General features: G+C 51.2%; 2 protein-coding genes across 3 annotated transcripts in view; both read right to left on the minus strand.

Moving 5' to 3' along the window:
• PLEKHG4 (pleckstrin homology and RhoGEF domain containing G4) overlaps window positions 1-622 on the minus strand; it is a 10,458-nt gene extending 9,836 nt beyond the window's left edge. Inside the window, exon 1 of the mRNA XM_006769794.2 lies at window positions 458-622. The gene's annotated coding sequence lies outside the window, so the exon portion shown is untranslated. The remainder of the gene's footprint in view (window positions 1-457) is intronic.
• Window positions 623-4,637: 4,015 nt separating this feature from the next.
• The window catches only part of SLC9A5 (solute carrier family 9, subfamily A (NHE5, cation proton antiporter 5), member 5), a 20,305-nt gene continuing 5,214 nt past the window's right edge, over window positions 4,638-19,728 (minus strand). Inside the window, exons 3-16 of one of the 2 annotated variants that reach the window (XM_015567858.1) lie at window positions 19,090-19,253; window positions 18,836-18,914; window positions 18,375-18,552; window positions 17,588-17,808; window positions 17,176-17,378; window positions 16,859-16,948; window positions 16,691-16,761; window positions 15,836-15,965; window positions 15,258-15,346; window positions 14,971-15,097; window positions 10,230-10,400; window positions 9,685-9,751; window positions 8,267-8,401; window positions 4,638-6,014 (exon numbers count right to left, since the gene is read on the minus strand). In XM_015567858.1, the coding sequence (XP_015423344.1) occupies window positions 5,554-6,014; window positions 8,267-8,401; window positions 9,685-9,751; window positions 10,230-10,400; window positions 14,971-15,097; window positions 15,258-15,346; window positions 15,836-15,965; window positions 16,691-16,761; window positions 16,859-16,948; window positions 17,176-17,378; window positions 17,588-17,808; window positions 18,375-18,552; window positions 18,836-18,914; window positions 19,090-19,253 (2,186 nt within the window). In that variant the 3' untranslated portion in view covers window positions 4,638-5,553. Of the gene's footprint in view, window positions 6,015-8,266; window positions 8,402-9,684; window positions 9,755-10,229; window positions 10,401-14,970; window positions 15,098-15,257; window positions 15,347-15,835; window positions 15,966-16,690; window positions 16,762-16,858; window positions 16,949-17,175; window positions 17,379-17,587; window positions 17,809-18,374; window positions 18,553-18,835; window positions 18,915-19,089; window positions 19,254-19,728 lie in introns of both variants that reach the window. The other variant, XM_006769793.2, reaches the window with a different exon arrangement.

Here is a 19,728-nt window from a genome sequence, read left to right on the forward strand (position 1 = left end):
CCAGCCTCCCTAAGCAAAACAAGGAGCGCTAATTTCTCTCAGCCAGGAGAAAAGTGTGGGTCTAGTCAGGCGGCCCCTAGGAAGACAGACTCCCTAAGCCCAGATGAGCTGCTAGGAGCCAGTCAGGGTATCTTCATGGAGGGTGGGAGGGAGGGTCCCCGCCACTGCAACCCCCATGTTCCCTCCAGGCCCCAAGACCAGGCCCCAAGAGACAAGTTGTATGGTCCCATGATGGGAAGAGGGAAGGGGCAGGGAGGTCTCTGGGGTGGGAGCTGACCCAGGCCTGGCCGAATCCACTCATCCACCAGGCCCAGCCCCTCCACTCCCTAACATTCCTTTCACATACACTCCTTCCTCAGCCAACACCCCTTCCCCACGAAGTCCAGCCAAGGAGGCTAGGAATGAGGCCTGGTCCTAGAGCAGAGAGATAGTACCGCCCGCCTGCTCCTCCACTTACCTGCTGGGTGAACTCCAGCAACTCCGTTCTCTTTGAGCCTCACCTTACTCACCTGTTAAAAAAAAAAAAAGTCATTTCTTTCTCTTGGGATTGCCATGAGGACTAGGGAAGACCCCGTATGTCGTACGTCCACTTGCTGCCAGCACTTGGCCTGTATTGGTGCCCTGCCCCTCACTTCACCCTCAATCATGGATCCTCAACTGGTGAAAGTCACTTGGATAGTTGGCCTGTGAGATCCCTCCCCGTTCTGAAGTGTGAGGTCCCTTTGAGACTTGTGGGCCTAGCCTAACACTCCCCAAAATTTGTGGGAAGATCGTGGCCAAAAGAAGGCACTATGCCCCACAACATGCTCAGGCCCTTGGTTCCTGGGTGCAATGGCTTCCCTGACTCTAAGGCATTGTGAGCCCAAGGAGGCAGCCAGAGGAGGGAAGCCGAGCATCAGAAGCAGGCATAGTGGGAACAGCAATCCCCCCTCCTCCCAGCTGTCCCATCAGCACCCAGAGCCCAGACTCTCAGCTACCAAGGAGCCTCCTTCATGAGCTGATCTGGCTGCGAGAGAGGAGCCTTGGAGTTGTCCTGCTCCATCCCCAGCCCCCAGTGGGTCCTCTCATCCCACCCTCCTCTAGCTTCAGTGAGCATCAGGTCCAACCTTGGCTCCCTCCCCAGCTGTCCCAGGGCCGCCCCACTGAGTCACTGCCTCCTGCTCCCTCCCACCCCTTCTGCTCCCCATTGTCTACCCATCCCCACCCACTAGCCAGGCCCCCTAGGAGCCCTAAGAGCTGAGGGGGGGAACCTGCTGGCAGGCACACATATCCCTTTAATGCCAGAGGTAAATAAGAGGCCCCAAGCCACAGGCCATAGCTAAACCCAGCACCACTGAGCACAGGCAAACAGATTCGGGCCAGGGCCAGGGCTTGGGTTATTCACTCCACATAGAATGTGCCTTGTAAGCTTCATGAAAACAGAGACTATGTGCTGTCCACTCTGTACTTCCAGCAATAATAAATGCTTAAGGGATGCCTGAGGTTGGTCACACTGCCCCGGCCCTCCCGCGGCTCTCCATCCATGAGCCAGATGTAAGCCAGGCTCACAAATGGAGACAAGATTCAGAGGCTTCATCTGAAAGGGACATAAATGAGGCAGAGAGCTACAGGATGCGCGGCCCCAGGATGGCGACGATACAGATAGAAATGGGGACAGCCTGAGGCCTAGTGAGGAATACTGGGGTCTGGGCCCGGAGCCAGCCTGGGCTGCTGACCACAGCAGGCTCTGTGGGCTGAGATTGCAGGACTGAGCAGTGACTCATGGGGCCCATCTCGGTGGCTCTCCTGGCAGCAGAATATACTCACAGCAGCCTTTTCCACTGAGATCATAAAATGGGAATGGGCTTCCCTCCCCTGCCCTTTCCCCAGCCTTCCCTCAGCCTCCCATTCCTTGCCAATATAAATAAATCAAAAATAAAATGCTCTGTGCCTCAGTGGACCTAGTGATAAGAGACCTGTACTCATTACCCTTACTCCATCCCAAATTTACATACTCTTCTTCAATACTGCCCCAGATAGCGAGGGTGACATACACCCCTAACCTTCTAGACCTCTCTCACCTTTCACCTAAATAAACTCCAATCTCCTTAGTGTGGCATTCAAGGCCATTCAGAGGCATCATCCGAGCCTTCCTTGTCCAGGTCCTATACTGGCCTGCAAAACTGATCTAATTACAAGTCTTAGTTACCTCTTCTCTACCTGGAATGCACACACCCATCTCCCCAGGTCAAAATCCTTCCTTCAAGGCCCGGATGCAGCTCAGGTGGCACTGAAGGCCATTTCTGCCATTCTGCCCAGTCAGGTGGTAACCCATAGATGAGCTCTTGACTTGCTCACTCTCCTGGAATCCAGATGCCTGTCTCCCCTGCCTGTGCTCACCTGCCTTCTTCCCCCCAGCCCCCTTGCCTCTGACCAACCCTATCCGCCTGCAGTCCCGGTTCTTAGTTACCCAGCACCAGGTCCAGGACCCCCTTGTACCCTCTCCCCTACGCCATAGAACCTTTCTGGTCAGCCCGGGACTCTGCATGTTTGATAAGCTCCTTGATGATGCTGACACTAAAGTCTGAGAATGGCTGCCTCCTCTCCGGGACCAGCCCCTTCACGTCCCTGGGCTGCTGGATTTGCCTCCCAACAGGTCTCCTCTAGCCTTTCCCCTACCAACCCATCCTGGGATTTCACATATCTTCCATCTGGCTCAGCTACATTTGTGCTTCCTAAAGCACATCAGTGCCCACACCACTCCCAGATCCAAATTCTCTCAGGCCAGCTCTCTCTGGAAGACCCCCAAGACTCAGCAGGTAGCCATCTGCCAAAAACAAACAAACACATCAGCAGAGTCTGCCTACCCAAGCCTTGGGTCCCTGGCTGGTTTCTCCCAACCACATCACCCGCTGCTTCTTGATTTTTGCTGAGTGTGCTCTAAGCATCCTTTGTTTATGGCTGCTCTTTCTACCTAGAATGCACCCATCCAACTTTGCCTTTATTATCTGAGCCCCTACACACACACACACACACACACACACACACACACATACACACACACACTCTCATCTCTCCTCCTGTCAGGGCTCTTTGCCTTATAGTATAAGATCAATAATGACCAACATTTGTGATCCCCGTGGGCCAGGCTCTGTATTAGATTCTTCTCATTTTACCATTGAATCCTGATAGCAACCGTATGAAATAAATATCATTGTTATCCCATTTTAGAGATGAAGACACTGAGGCTCAGAGAGAGTATGTAACATGTTTAAAATGACAGCTGGGCCCTAACCGGTTTGGCTCAGTGGATAGAGCGTCAGCCTGAGGACTGAAAGGTCCCGGGTTCGATTCAGGTCAAGGGCATGTACCTTGGTTGCGGGCACATCCCCAGTAGGGGGTGTGCAGGAGGCAGCTGATAGATGTTTCTCTCTTATCGATGTTTCTAACTCTCTATCCCTCTCCCTTCCTCTCTGTAAAAAATCAATAAAATTAAAAAAAGATGACAGCTGGGACTGTTAACTGTTAGGCCTTATCACTGCCATCTGTAAACAACTTGAGTGCAAAGTTTGCATCACTCTTTTCTTCCCACTTTCCCCATGCCTAACAGGAAAAGTGACTCTATTTGTAACCTTGGCAGTGTATCAAGTCCTTCAGATCTTTAGAGACAGAAAGTGGGTTAGTGATTACCTAGCGCTGAGCCAGGGATAAGGAGTAACTTTTGGGAATGATGAAAATGTTCTAAACTTAGAATGTGGTGTTGCACAACTCGATATATTAAAAACCTCTGAATGGGTGAATTTTAAGGTATGTATGTTATATCTTAGTAAAGATAGATGTATTGTTTAATGTTCTTTATTGATTTTAGAGAGAGGGGAAAGGAGAAGGAGAGAGAGAGAGAGAGAGAGAGAGAGAGAGAGAGAGAGAAAGAAACACCAATGTGAGAAACATCACTCAGTTGCCTCTTGCATGCATTCCAACCGGGAATGGAACCTGCAACCTGCGTATGTGACCCAGAATCAAACCAGGACCTTTTGGTGCACAGAACAACACTGAACCAACTGAGCCACACTGGCCAGAGCAAGACAGATGTAATTTTTAAAAGTCCTTCAGACACAATTCCCCTTTAAGGAAGTTGAATCTGGAACTGCTGTTACCAGGAATGTCTCCCTAGATGTTTCTGGAGCCCACACTACCCGATTTGCATCAAAATCACTCACAGTAGCCAGCTCCCTTGAGATTGCCCTCCCACCCACCATGTGCAGAGCACTGCTGTTCATTTGTCCTGCACCTGCCTTCACGTTTTCAAGGCAGGCTCATCGGTCGTGTGGTGGCTGCATCCTTGGACACCATGGCACCTGACCTCTGGGGCCTCTTCTGCTGGCCTTCACCATTTTGTGGACTTCCAGTTCTGTGACCCTGTGCCCATAGTGATCTTGGACTGTCGCTGCAGGCCCCTGAAAGGGGACAATACTGGGAAGGTACAGGAGAGGAGGGAGGGGAGGCCAGAGGGCCTAATAGTCCTTCCCAGGATCCCCCTCCAGTCTCTAGCCCAGAAGCCCTGGGACAGGCAGCTAGAAGTTGCCATTTCCCTCACTAAATGCCCTTGTTGTCACCCATGCCCCTAGATCCCCAGACACATGGACACGGGACACCCATCCATCTGAGGGACGTTTAATGTAGCTTCGGTTCAAGGTATAAAACACAGGGCAGGTGCTAACCCCAGGAAAGTCACCTGCCACCCTGTCAGCCCCCAGAGCAGTGGAGCAGTGGCCCTGGCTCCATTCCTGTTTGCGAAATGTCAAAGTAGTCAGTGTCTCCCTTCCTTAGAAAACCAGACCCAAGGACCTGAAAGGTCCAGAGTTGGACACAGAGCAGCAGAGCCTCAGAGTGACCCTGGCTAAACAGCAGCCCTGACCTGAAGCCTGGCCCAGCTCCGTGGCCTTAGTCCTGGAAAAGAAGGAGCTATCACCCCAATAACTGGCAGCAAACGGAAGGAGATAAAGCAAAAAGTGAAGACAGATTCCCAATGCCCTAAAAAAAAAAATTGGTTATAGGTAGCTGATGTAACAGGGCAGCAAAGCCCGAGGTTGAGACCTGCTCCACCTCCAACCCAAGCCCTCTGAGGACCAGCCCCTTGAGGAACCTCATTGCCACTGTCCTTGAGCTGGTGCTAAGGAGGGGATGGAGGGCAGGAAAGGCCAGTGTCCGCTGAGGAATGATGCCCTTGCACTGGAGGCAGGAAACTGCCTAAAGTGCCTCCAGGGAGACCCTCTGGGGAAGGGACATCAGCAATCCAAGACTCTGGGCCTGGTCCCTAGCTCTGGACTGGGTCTTGAGCCAGGGTCAGGGTCTCACCGAAAGGGGAGGTGGCAGGCGTTAGAAGCAGCGGTGGTGGTGAAAAGGGCCCCTTTAAGGACCAGCCCAGGAGACCCTTCTGACCTGCCCTTAAGGAGCCCAGTTGCTACTTCAGTCCAGGCCCCTCTAAATGTCAGGCTGAGTGGGCTCCTCTGCCCTTTGTGCGGAGACTTCCCACAGGGACTCCAGTCTCCTGCTCCCCCTCGAGTCCCTGGGCTACAGCCGGCCTCCTCTGTTGAACTGGATGCACCAGTGAGAGCTCGCAGTGCCTGGGCTAAGATGCGACTGGTCCTCATGTTGCATGAGGGGCTGCAGCTCCTGTTGCCGGGGGATGTCAGCGCTGCTCTCACTGCGAGAGCGGCCAGCCTTGGCCAGGCTCGGGGGAAAGGCGAAGCTAGGGCGCGGGTCAAGAGGGGCCTGGGGCTCTTCAGCAGCCAGCGGGCCGGGAGGCAGACGCGTCACAGTTGGGGCCTGGGTGCAGGACGGGGATGCCAGGCTCTCCAGGGATGAGATGCTCTGGTTCCAGCCCTTCTGCATGTCCACGGGCACAATCTTGGTGGTTTCCGAGGATACGTAGACCACCAGGTCCCCCTGCCCACTCTTCCAGGGTAGCTCCTTCTCTGCACAGGTTGGAGACGGGGGTATGATACGTGGACTCGGACACACCTCAAGGCTCCCTGGGAACAGAGAATACACACATACTCAGTACCAACACAATGGAATTCTCAACTCTACATTTTCATCAATAAATTCATTCCACGGTTGCCATATTACATCCACTTGTGTGATCATTTGATGAATGCCTTGCTGAAGGGAAGCTCCACAGCTGGTTTTTACTCTTCACTGTATCCCCAGCACCTAGCACAGGGCTGGGCGCATAGTAGTTGCTCAACAAATACCCTTTGAAAAATGAAAGTAACTAAAGCAAGAGAAAGCATGAGCCAGGCAGGAAAAAAGCCCCATTAGTAATCAGCTCTCACCCGACTAGCCGTCTCCTGCCAAGCCCCATCCCAGGGTGAGATGGCAGCGAGGGTGAGGAAGATCTCAGGGCTCCAGCCAAAGGCTTTGCTGTTGGGAGCCCTGTCTGAGCACCCACCACAGCCCTCTGGTGGGACAGAGCCCAGGAGTGTGAGCTCATACAAACCTAATAGCAGACTAAAGCCGTGCCAAAAAGGAAGTGCCAGAGCACGGAGGACATGAGCTGAAAATCCCAGAATGCTGGCAGCCAGGATGGAAGGCTCAGCCCCTGTAGGACAGGAAGTCTGAGGTTCTGAAAGAGGAAACCTGGGAAAGAGAAGCTCTCTGGCCAATGTCAAGAAATAATTCCTTTTGTTTTTAAATATTTTACCAATAAAAATAAGTAAAGGAAATATAAGGGACAGTGAAAGATACAAAAATGACACTTTTGGGATGCAATTAGCAAAATCCCGACAAGGAAAGACTATGGAACAAAATAACCAGGTTATTTCAATAAATACATTGCAAGGGGGGAAAAGGTAGGTGGCAGAGGTTTGGGGGAACCTATAAAAACTTGACACCATTGACATGTTGGCACAGATCTTTCTCTGTTGTGGGGGCTGGCCTGTGCATTGTAGGATGTTTAGCACCACCCCTGGCCTCCGCCCACTCTATGCAAGTACACCCCTCCAGTCATCACAACCCAAAATGTCTCCAGACATTACCAAATGTCTTCTAAAGGCAAAAATCCCTCCACCTCCACCCCACTTGAGAACCATTGCTAAACGTTAAAAAAGGCTTTTCGACTAAATGCAGTATGTGGGCCTTATCTGGATTTTTATTTGAAGAAATCTGTAAAAAACAAATGTTAAGACAATCAGGGAATTTTGAACATTGACTGGATATTTGATAACCACGATTTAAAATTTGAACATTTTATTATGGTTGTATCTTTAAAGAAGAATCCTCATCTTTTAGAGATACATGCTGGAGTGTTTATTGATGAAGTGATATGATATTAGAGATTTGCTTCAAAAGAACCCATTGAGCCCATCCAGTATGGCTCAATGGTTGAACGTCAACCTATTATCCAGGAGGTCATAGTTCGATTCTTGGTCAGGGATATGCCCGGGTTGCAGGCTTGATCCCCAGTGTGGGGCATGCAGGAGACAGCTGATCAATGATTTTCTCTCATCATTGATGTTTCTATCTCTCTCCCCCTCTCCTTTCCTCTCTATGAAATCAATAAAAAAATACATTTTTTAAAAAGAATCCAGTGAATAATGATGATACAGATGAAATAAGATTGGTTAGAAGTAGGTAATTCTTAAAGCTGGGTAACAGATCAATGGGAGTTCACTTTACCATTTTATCTAATGTATATTTTGAAATTTTCTATAATAAAAAATTTTTTAAAGACACTTGAGGGTGCTTGGGCCAACTCACAGTGATATTTATGAGTGGGTTAGTTCTCCATATACGGAAACAAGAAAATAGTGTTTTTTAGCCACAATAATCCCATTTCTATGAATTCAGGCTCCTACCTCCAGAAAGGCTGCCACTCTCAACAGGGGCTCTACCTGAGGGCAGGTGTGCTGAGCATGCGTCACCACAGAGCCAGGTATTAGCTTGGCACCTCATGTTCCGCCCCAGACTATAAAGGGAGGCAGCACGGCAGTGAAAAGGCTGTGGGCTTTGGAGTCACATTCTGGACCTACTGTGGGATACTGGACAAGTCCCAAGTTCTGGTTCTCTGAGCTGTTTCCCCATCTTGGTCATTGTGAGGGTTGAATCAAATCATGTCCGTCAGGTGTCTGATATAAAGGTGATGCTCAGTAAATGCTGGTGGTGAATAAATGAGTGAATGGGGAAAGGGAGTTGTCTGGGGTAGAGACCGTGAGTGAAAAGGGAGAGGCCAACTGCACAGCTCAGCTTGCTCCAGAGGAGAGGGAGGCAGGGAGGAAGCCCTTACCTGAGACCTTGCCCTCTTGCAGAACCTCACTGGTGGCCCGAGCCACAAAGATGATCCCCTCGTCGTCCTTCTCCGTCTCAGAACTATCGCTCTCCTCCTCCTCCTCCTCCGACTCCACGGTTAAGATCACAGCAGCTGGAGAGGGACAAGAGCTGAGTCGGGATGGCCAGCCCAGCACCTGCCTCTTGGTACTGCACAAGCCAGTTCCTTCTCCACCCAAGCAGAGCCCACAGCTGGCAGAGGCACCTGCTTCTCCTCTGGCTGCTTCAGCCCTGGCCTAGCGGGGTGGGTGCTTGCAAGGAAGGGAAGTGGAGCTACAGATCCCAAGGAGGCAAAACTGGGCAAGCAGAGTCCTCAGAGGAAGCCATCAGGGAAGTCACACTTTCTAGCTTTTCCATCTTCTCCTCTCAGCCCCAGATCCCATCAATTGAAAACATGAGCATTTGGCCCGGCTGGTATGACTTGGTGGGTTGAGCATCATCCCATGTACCAAGAGGTTCCAGGTTCGATCCTATCTTTCTCTCCCTCTCCCTTCCTCTCTATCTAAAAATCAGTAAAAACATTAAAAGAAAAAAACATGAGCATTTGGAGAGCTGGAAGGCCCATCAATGTTCAGCTCATCCTGGTTTTGAAGATGGGACACTGGGCCCCAGGGTCCCCCATCCTTCAAGGCTCAGACCAAGCTCTCCCCTTCTCCATGACACCTTTTCCAAGTCCTCAGGGCCTGTAACCTGTAGTTAGCTATCAGACACCCCCTGTCACGAATCCTATATAATAAAAGCCTAATATGCTAAGTGTCTGTTCGTTCAACTGTTCGACCAGTCACTATGATGCGCACTGACCACCAGGGGGGCAGACGCTCTGACCAGTAGGTTAGCTTGGAGCTGGGGTCCGGCCAATCAGGACTGGTCGAGACAGGCTGGACACACCCTGGAGCCCTCCCGAGGTCCCTCTCCAGCCGGCCAACCTCCTGCAGTCCCTCCCTAACCCGCCGGCCAAATTTGCCCTGATCAGGGACTGGGCAAGCCGGGGCCGGACACACCCTGGAGCCCTCCCACAATCCCTCCCTGGCCCCCATCATGCACTGGTGGGGTCCCTCGGCCTGGCATGCACCCTTTTGGAATCTGGGACCCCTCGGGGAATGTCGGAGCCGGTTTCAGCCTGATCCCCACAGGCCAGGCCGAGGGACCCCACCAGTGCACGAATCCCATGCACCAGGCTTCTAGTAGTCTAATAACTGCTTTGAACACATCCAGCTTTAAAATCAAGTGTGCCCATCTCGTGCCTGAAGGGAAGCACCCCAGCTCTGGCACTGAATACAGCACAGAGTAGATCCTCTGGGATTCTGGCTGATGGGTCCCTGCCTTTTCCCTACCCCTCCCATCCTCAGCCTCCCTCTACCCCCACTCCCTGCTTGCCTGTGTCCCGAAAGCCCAGGTCTCCAGGAGATTTCCCATTTGTAGCTGCAGTGTTAGCCACACCATTCTTCTAAGAAGCAAGAAAAAAAACCCTAAGCCTCTGGTCCTGACTCCAACCCCAACCCTGTTGTCTTCCTGACGTAGCAGGGGATGGAATCTGTGTCAGTCCCAGTGGTTCCACCATCCCTGGGCCCCCCAGGCACATGTGGAGTCTGAGTAACCCATACCCCAGTCTGGGCTGAGTTAGGGGCTTATGGAGTTGCCCCCTCCAAGGAATCTGCCTTTCTCCTGCTCATTTCATTTCTGGTAGGAAGTCCTGCTGCCTCCCAGCAGGTGACTGCATGGCCAACAGGCTGATCTCCCTTTGAAGGCCTCACCTTGCCCTTTGGGGGCTCCAGGAAGATGCAAAAGGGAACCCAGCGTGCTGCTGCCACTAAGTCCCTGAGTGTTATCCAACTAAGGGTCTCCCTGGGCTGGACTCCAACACTTGAGGGGCTCAAAACTGCATGCCATCAGTCTCCAGCCCCAGAGGTCCCAGCACGTGCCTTCTTGCAGCCAGCCTTGCGGGGCCGTGGCTTGCTCTTGGCGAAGCAGATGTTGTGCTTGGTGGACTTGAAGGACTCCAGCCGGCGCTTCATGTTCTGCTGGAAGACCTCCTTGTCCTGCCGCTCCTGCGCGTCGTCCAGGATGAAGTGGCGGCTGCAGCTGGCTTTGTACTGGCAACGACAGCCCCACCCTGCCATGAGGCTGGGTGCCTTGGCCTCCCACAGGAATCCCAGGCCACAGCCCCATGGTCACCAGAGGCTTTGCCAGCCCAGTTTTTCAAGAACAAAACAAAAAAATATAATAGGAATCCAGCCAGTCTGTATCTTCAGTTCACTGGGGGAAAACTTTCCTTTACCCCAGAACCTATTCCCCCAAATCTGGTTTCCCGTCTCCATTACTGCCCTTCCCCACTTCTCTCTGATTTAAAGTGACCAGAAGCAGGGGGTTCCTATGAGTCCATGGGGAACACTTCTTGCTTTGCACCTCCAGTTATGAACCTGTCCACTTGCCTGGCTCACACGCCCCCTTCTGGCTACACAGGATTCTCTCTCCAGGTGGAACTCTCGCCATTCCTACAACCACCTCCATGATACCTCAGGCAGCACTTTGAAATCCCATATCTCTCTCTCCTGACACCCCGAACCCTCTCAGTCCAACAACCACCCGTGCCCAGTTCAGGACTAATCCCATCAACTGCTCCTTCCAACTCCTTCTCATAAAAACCCACTACACACTCGCCTCAGACTGCCCCCATCTCTGCCCTTGGCTCTGGCAGTCTTTTCATTCTCTAGTGGTAATCTTCCACCATGTTCCAGATCATCTTGCCTTGCCTCCCATTCCCAGTCTGTCCCCTTTCCTATACCTCACATTTCCTGCTTCCCTGAACCAATTCTAAGAGCTCCCTGAAAGTCTCCCACCTGCTCTCCTCTACATACTCACCCAGAGGTGCCCCTCTCTCGGGGGTAGAGGGAGGGGTCCTTGCTCTCCAACCCAGCCTCCGCTTTGCTCAGCTCACTCCTTGCTGCCTCCATCAGCTCCCTGCTCCTATTTCTCCCCTCCTGCTTCTTCAATCCCTCCCTCACCACTGCCCCCTTACCTCCTCGAAGAAAACTTTTCCATTGACTCCCACTGCCTCCCACTTGCTGCCAGACTTTTATACTTTGATTGACACTTTCCCTCATACCCATTATTCCCTTAAATACCAGAAATACAACTTCAGGGTCTGCAACTCCCCAGTGCTACCTTCTGCCTGGTCACTAGTGCCATAGCCCCTAGTTAGGCGCTGGCCTGACCTCTGTGCGGCATCCAGTCCCACTTCTGCCCCAGGCGTCCAGGACACCAGCTGCTACTCCCTCTCTCTCCTCCTTTGCTGCCCCCCCTTTCTTTTCCTCCATGTGCATTCCTAACAGTGTTGTCCTTGGCTTTCCTCTGTCCCTTTTAAATACTCTCCCCAGCAAACGTACATCATAGTTAACCATTAATATTAAGTAATTCTTGTATTGAAGAACAGGATTTTAAAAATAGGCTCATATATGTGGAAAAATCAACGCAGGTCAGTCAATCTTTAAACTATGTTTCTACCTTTCTGATAGAGAGTAGCGTTTGAGGTATTAAACACAGAGATTCTTGCCTGGCCAGTATGGCTCAGTGTTTAAGGTTCGACCCATGAACCAGGAGGTCATGGTTCAATGATTCTCGGTCCAGGTTGTAGGCTCAGTCTCCAGTGTGGTACGTGCAGGAGGCAGCTGATCAATGATTCTCTCTCATCATTGATGTTTCTTTCTCTTTATCCCTCTCCCTACTTCTCTGAAATTAATTTTAAAGAAATAATAATAAAATACAAAGGCCTCCTGTCTAATAATTAGGCCATCTCATTGGGCCCTGTAGCAAGTTTTTTTCTGCAGTTGCCACAGATCAAGTACTACCAAAATAAATAGCACATGTGTATGTCTGTGTTTCACAGGAAATGGTATATCATATCACAGGCATCCTTACGCCAGACCAGTGCCTTTCTCATTATGTCAGCATCTGTATGAAAATCTCCTTTGATGTGACTCAGTCATGGGAGATGAAGAGCTGTATACAGCCTTTTCACTGTCTTGTGAATAATACTTGGGCCAGTATATATATATATATATATATATATATAAATTTAAACACACAGCTTCTTCATTGCATTCATACTACAGAATCAGAATCTGCAGGAGGTGAAGTCAGGAATGTGTATTCCATCAAGCTCCCCAGGGGATTCTGATGTAGCCAGGTGAGGAAACCTGTGATAAAGACTGCTTCCAAATCTATCTACAGCCCTTATCTCTCTCTTAAACTATAATCTTACATTTCTAACTGCATACTAGACACTCCTGTCTCTCCTTGATGATATTTCTGTGGAGAACATGAGGAATTACGTATTATGTTATGGTATAACTAAGCGGATTCAGAACTGGTTGAGTAACCATACCCCAAAAATGCTTGATCCATGTCAGTTTGGAGGAAAGTCTTTAGTAGGATGCCACAGGGCTCTGTCCTCAGCTCTATCCTGTTCAACATTTTTATGTTGACTTGGATGAATACAGAGTTAACAGGCTTAGCAAATTTTCATAAGATGTGAATCTGAGCGGATATTTGGTGGCAGACATGGGATCCAAACGATGGAATGATGGGCTAAATCAAATAAGATGACATTTAACAGGGATAAGCACAATCTTACTCCAGTTTCTTTTTTTTTAATTACGCAAGAACAGGTTGGACAGACCCCACTGACCAGTCTTAAACACACACACACACATCCATAGACAGCCAATCATTATGTACATCCTGATGTGATAGGTAAGAAACACATAGCATACTTATTGAATGTTCCTGGAATATGACCACGCCTCTCGACTAAACTACCAGGAAGCATAGAGGAGGGAGGAACAAATTAAAAACCACCACTGAAATATAACCAGCAAAATCTGTAAAATGGAAAATTCTCTGAGACAAAGTATCTAGTGTCTTCAATCAATAAATAACAAGGGGATAAAAGGAGGAAGAAGGAAGTATTATATTTTTTTTAAAATAAAGAGACAAATTTACCAGATGCAATGTGTGGACTTTATTTGGATCCTGATTTAAACAAACCATCTGGAAAAAGATATTTAGGAACACTGGATATTTGATATGAGAAGGAATTATTGTTAACTATTATAAGTGATATGGTAGTATGTTGTGTGTTTTTTAAGAGTTTTTGCACCTAGATACATACTGAAACATTTAGAGATGATATATGATATGATATGATATGATATATGATGAAATTCTCTTTGCGACAAAGTGTAGATGGGGTATGGGGGTCCAGAATATAAGATTAAATAATGCACTGATAATTACTGGAGCTGGGTGATAGATAAATGAGTGATTTTATTCTCACTAGTTTTGTGGATGAATGAAATTTTCCATTAGAAAAAAGTAAACAAAACCAGCAGGCATGTCTCAGTGGTTGAGCATTGGCCTATGAACCCGGAGGTCATGGTTCGATTCCGGGTCAAGGCTTGATCCCCAATAGATAGGGGTATGCAAGAGGCAGCCAATCAATGATTCTCTCTCATTACTGATATTTCCATGTCTCTTCCTCTCCCTTCCTTTCTAAAATCAATATATACACACACACACATATATATTTATATATATATTTTTAAAGTAAACAAAATAAGTTAGATGAGATAGGGTTACACACCCACTGAAGAAGACACTGGGGTTTGTCTGATTGTAAGGACAATATGGGGCTGCAGGGTGGTGAGCCAAAGCTGGAGGGATTCTGGGCTACAAGAAAAGAATGGCAAGTTCTAGAACTGAAAAGGTAAGAGAGGCTCCATGTCCTGCCACAGCTAATGGCAGCTAGAATTGCACCTTCCATTGTGGGCCTGTTTCTATGACCAGAGAAGACACAGCAGGAAGAAGAAATGCTGGCCTCAAGGCAGAAGGCCTGTGGAAGGGAACTGCCTTGAAACGTTTGCAAACACATTCTGCAGCGCTGCGGGGAGTTAAATCAGGACCAGTGGGAGCAAGCTAAAAGGAGGCCAATTCTGTCTCAATGGTAGAAACAGCCTTGACTGCTAAAACTGCCTGAAATGGTAACAGCTGGCTTCCCATTGCAGGAAAGTTCAAGGTAACGGCTTGCTGCCCCCTTCTGGGGCTGTGACAGGTTCCCTCCAGGACGAGGATGGGCCTTTCTAGCCCCCAAACTTCACAACCTGCACCGGACTAACTCACATTACCTAAAATGGATGTCTGCCTTCTCCGTGCTAAGCTGGTCCTGCAGGCTTTTTCAGCACTCCTGCTTCTGTCTCTGACTGACCCCATCAAGCCCTCTGTTCTCCATCTCCTTTTCTCCCCTCCAGGGCCAATCACCCAGTCCTATGCTCCTCTCCCTCCCACCACCCAGCTCTGTTGCACTCCAGCCTCCTGACTAACTCACTCAGCCTCTCAACTGGCTCACACAGCCTTTCAACTCACCCCCTCCTATGTGATCTGCATTCTGCTAGCAGAGAAGACATCTTTAAACAGTGCTTGTATCAGACCAACCCTTACGCAAAAAAGAAAAGCTGAAAGTTATTACTGACAAGATGAAGCCCCTACTCTTCAGTTGGGCATCTATAACTCCCCACAGCTGGTGCCAACCATCTCTTAAGCCTGCGATCATGGCCTCCTCAGATCACCCTCACCCCCTCAGAACTCTTACTCCCTGGCTGCTCTCACCCTTCGGCGCGGCTTGTAGAGGCCTCCACAGAGCAGATGGTGCATCACAGCATCCTCACGGTCCCGGCCACTACGTACTGTGTCAATCACCTGCAGATCCAGACACGCTCCACTGCCACTCTCCCTCCTGCAAGAGGCAGGGCATGCACACGCTGAGGAAGGGCCCGCAGGCACAGGCCAGGGGAAGGGCAGAAGCCGAGGTGCTCACAGACTTTCCCAGAGGTGGTTCAGAGAGAGGGCCCAATGGAGAGGAGCTTGAGGAAGGGGAAACAGGCTCAAGGACTTACAGCAGGTTGGTGACAGAGGTCTCTGCCACAGAATTTCGGCTGGGCATAGAGGGCAGCGTGAGCCCGGTGGAGGATAAGACGTGGCCTCCCTGGAGGGACCAAGAGGAAGGTCAGATGACAATCAGATTGAAGGTGTCAGAGGGCAACAAAAAGAATAACAAGTTAACACATTCCGTTCTTTTGATGCTCAAGGTTCAACTTTACCTAATGAATCCTCAAAACTCTGTGGCACAGGCACTCTTAGTTCCACTTTCTTACAGTTGAGGAAACTGAGGCTCAGAGAGTGTAAGTGACTTACCCAAGGTCCCAAGCCTAGTGATAAGCACTGAACCACATTGGAGATGAGATAGGGTTGAACTGTCACCCAGAGTTTAGCTGATTCCCACCTTTCTCTGCTGTCGGCCAGACTCCGAATGTCAGCATCAGGCCAGGCTGGTTCCTGCAGCAGCCACTCCACAAGACCATTGAGTCTGCTAGGAGTGCCTGACTTCCTGCTCAGGGCCTGTCTCCTGTCAGTCACCCCCTTCCCACCTTGCCCTCCTGGCCACCTGCTCACCCACCACAGGCTGCAGACCCACCTGGTCCACGAAGCTGATGGCATCCCGGATGTTGAGTCTGTAGTATACATCCCAGATCTGGTCCCGGATGCGGTAGGCTGACCGCCGCATTAGCAGCTGACTCAGGTACTTCTTGTCAAACTGCTCCCACCTACAGAGGATGCCAGGCCCGGCCCTGAGTGCCATTCCCATGGCCCGGCCAGCTGGCCCTTCCTCAAATGGGGCAGGGACACTACCAGTGCTGGCCTGGCTCTCTTCGTATGGGCCTCAGTCAGGAAAAATCTTGAAGCTAGTCCTTGCTCTTATGGAAGTTATTGTGCTATGGGAAAGCCTGCCACTAACTGAAGTTAGTACAAATAACTATGAAACTGCAACCGTGACAAGAACTACAAAGAATAATTACTGAGAGTGATAGGGATTTGTCCTAGCAGGGAGGCCAGGGACAGCCTCCCCAAGGACTTGATGGTTGTGGTGAGATCTGAAGGATGAGCAGAGATTAAGCAGGTGAAAGGGAGGTGAGGAAATGTTCTAGCAGAGAGAACTGCATGTGTAAATGTCCCAGTGGCCAGGGTGGGAGAAGCATGGTGGGTCCTGAGGTTCTGAGGCAGGATCCATGTAATTAACAGGCAGATGGTCAAAGACAGAACAGAGCACAATGAGGTGAAGTCCAGCAGGTGCCAGACCATGCAGGGCCGGGCAGGCCTCACTGGGGAGCCTTGTATTATCCTGAGTACTGGGATGCCACTGAAGGGGTTCAGGCAGAGGTCACCCAGCCTGAGCCCGCTGTGTCCCTTCTCAGGAGTGTGGCACATCCCCCATGCTGCCCTGGCTGGTGGGGCTGCTGCTGCTGAAGGAGCCTCGGGGCAGCTCCCTCACCTGTCCCTCCAGTAGTGATAGCCATGGTGCCCCACAACGTCCTCCACTGCAGCCAGAATGTGGTCAAAAGTCTAGAAGGGGGGTGGGTAGGGGGACTGGATCAGGACTCTGCCCAAAATAGGAAAAGGGAGAGAGGGACAGGTGGAGGGATGGGGTTCTGGTACCCACGTGTTCATGCAGCTCCTGGTTCAGGGTAGGTTTGTGGTGCTCACTCCTCTTCACTTTCAGCCACTTGACCAGTGGCTTGATGGTCAGGCCCTACAGACAGGCAGCAGGTGAGCCCTGCCCTACCTAGTTCCCTGAAGTGTTTCCCTCCCCATAATTAGACTTCAGCTTCTGTATCCTGACCTCAATGCATTCAAGGTCTGGGAAGGAAGGCCCTTGTACGCCCCCGCAACAGGAAGATGAGCCCCTATCTCAAAGGCTCCAAGCCTCCCCCAGGACCTGCCACGCCCTCTCCCAACCGATCTTGCGGACTCTCCCACCTGCACGATGACTGTGAAGAAGACCACCACAATAGTAGTGGCCACAAAGTAGTCCTTGGCAGGGACCTTGGTCTTGTCCAGTAGGATGACGAGAGCGAAGGCCACAGCCCCCCGCAGGCCCCCATAGGACATCACCACCTGGTCAATCTTGTCCAGAGGGACTAGTCGGAACTGATTCAGCACCCACGTCTGCAGGACTACACCTACAGCAGGAGGGAGGCCAGTAGGAGCAGGGGATTGGGAGTGGGGCGCACTGGCAGTGGATGGCACCAAGTACCTGGGCTAAGGTCTGACAGGGCCTGGGAGGGGATAGCAACAAGGGAAGGCTTAGGAATTGACAAGGACGTGGACTCAGATTGGGAGATGAGCTGGGGCAGGGGCAGGGGCAGGAAGGAGAGTGGGAAAGCAATACCAAGGGCTCGGAAGAACAGGATGAAGAAGAGAGTGCCCAGCACCAGCCCGGAGTCCCAGGCCCACTTAGAAGAGTCCACAGCTGAGATGCCAAGCAGCATGAAGATGACCGTCTCAGCGCAGCTGGCTAGGGTCTTCATTGTGTATTTGACAGTTGTGCGTGACTTATGGGAGATGTTGGCCTCCACATACTTCTTACAGCCCAGGCCACACATAGTCACCCTGGGAGAAGAGTGGAGAGACAAGGCAAGTGAGAAGGGGTCGCAGGAGGCGCAGTTCTGGGGTCTGAACATGCTACAGGAGAGGGTGTGGCCCATCACAGGATGTCACACTCTCCCGGCCAGGAGGCATGGAGACCGTCCAAGAATAGCTAGAGGTGGTCCTAGGATAAGGGTTCATATCTCCAGGCTTCCTGCTCAGTGGCTCTTGAAGGGGTAGGTAGGAGAAACATGCTCTGAATAGCACACTTTCTGAGGCACCTTTGGGACTGCTGTGGCCACCCCAGCCAGTGGCACCAGGCCTTGAAGCCAATTCCACCTCAGACCACACCCCAAAGAGCACTTCAGGCGAAGAAGATTGGGTTCTGGGGTCCCCAGGGAAGTTCTGGAGGCAGATCCTGGAACATTACCTGAGGTTTATTGTCTCCCAAGGGGAGTTTGAGGCTCCCACTACCACAAGGGCTGAGGGGAACCGATGGACTCCTCAGGGCCCCGCATCTGTCCATATAAGGGCCAACCATCTCCAGTGCCCCCTCCCACCTGCCTGCCTGCAAGTTCCCCAGGACTCACGCAAGAATGGCGGAGAGGGAGGCCATTTCAGCAGTGAGGTAGGCTGCATAGGCGAGGAGGAAGACCAGCAGTGGCTCGATGATGCGGACCCGCTTGGTGAAGCGTGTGGTCAGGGCCAGGAGGAAGGCAAAGACTAAGCCCACGGCTGCCCCGCCCAGACTGACCACAAACAGGGAGGCTGGGGGAGGAGTGGGTTGTCAGCATGACCCCTGGACCAAACCTGGGCTGACAAGACTTCTGCCTGGCAGGGAGCGGAGGAGGATGCCCACTGCACTCCCCGGGGAGCAGGATCCCAAGAAAGACCCTCCTTCTTAGCTTCTCAGGGCCCATTTCTCCTTAAAGGAGGGAAGGGAATGAGGTGGCCTGAAAAACCTCCTCTGCCCTGATGCAGTGGGGACAGGAATGCAGCAACCCAGGGGAGGCAGACCTGCAGTGCTAGCTGAAAGTGGGGAGATACTGACCGACTCCCTTCAAGTAGTCAGTGGCCTGCACGTTGGCAGACCCCATCTCCACAAAGGAGTTGCAGACCTTGTACAGCACCTGAATGAGAAACGGAGAGTCAGGAACAAGGGGAAGGCAGCAACTGGGACTGCTGGGAGGAGGTGAGCGCTAAGACTGTATGTCTTCCCCAGGGGACCTGTGGTGGGGGGAAGGCCCAACTAGTCAGAGCGGGAGGCCCTGGGATCAGGAATGGCAGCCAGCTGAGCACTCTCACCACGGTGACTGCATCATTGAGCAGGGACTCGCCAAACACGATGATAAAGAGAGTCTCGTTGACATGCACCTCCTCAAAGACAGCCAGCACAGCCACGGGGTCCACTGCTGAGATGAGGCTCCCGAACAGCAGGAAGTCCAGCAAGCCTGCCTGCACTCTAGGGGCTTTCAAGGGACAGATGGGGGACAGTAATTGGTGATGTGCTGAGTCTCCTACTGCATTCCCTGTGACGAGCCCAAACTCCACCCCAGTGTTCAGACAAGGACACCCAGAGAGGACCTGGGATGATAGAGAGCATCAGCCTGCTAATCAAGAGACTTAAGCCTAAGGCCTGGTTTTGCCACTCACCAGCTCTGTGATGTTGGCACTGTCATTGTCACATGACCTCTTAGCCATGCCTCCTCCTGTGCCTACCTCACAAGACTGCTGCAAAAATCAACCTAAGAGACGGCTAAGAAAGCTCTATGTAACCTGAAAAGCTGAAGTGGCACTGACAATAAACACTGCAGCAGCAGTAATCATAACCACCAGCAGGTGGAAACTGGCTGCTGACTGGCTTTATTAGGGAGAACAAAAGAGCGTGTTTTCTCCCACACCTGTGGTTCTCAGACTAAGAGATGTGACCCTCCCAATTTTCAG

This window comes from Myotis davidii, unplaced genomic scaffold (genome assembly GCF_000327345.1).
Source record: "Myotis davidii unplaced genomic scaffold, ASM32734v1 scaffold243, whole genome shotgun sequence".
Lineage (NCBI taxonomy): Eukaryota > Metazoa > Chordata > Mammalia > Chiroptera > Vespertilionidae > Myotis > Myotis davidii.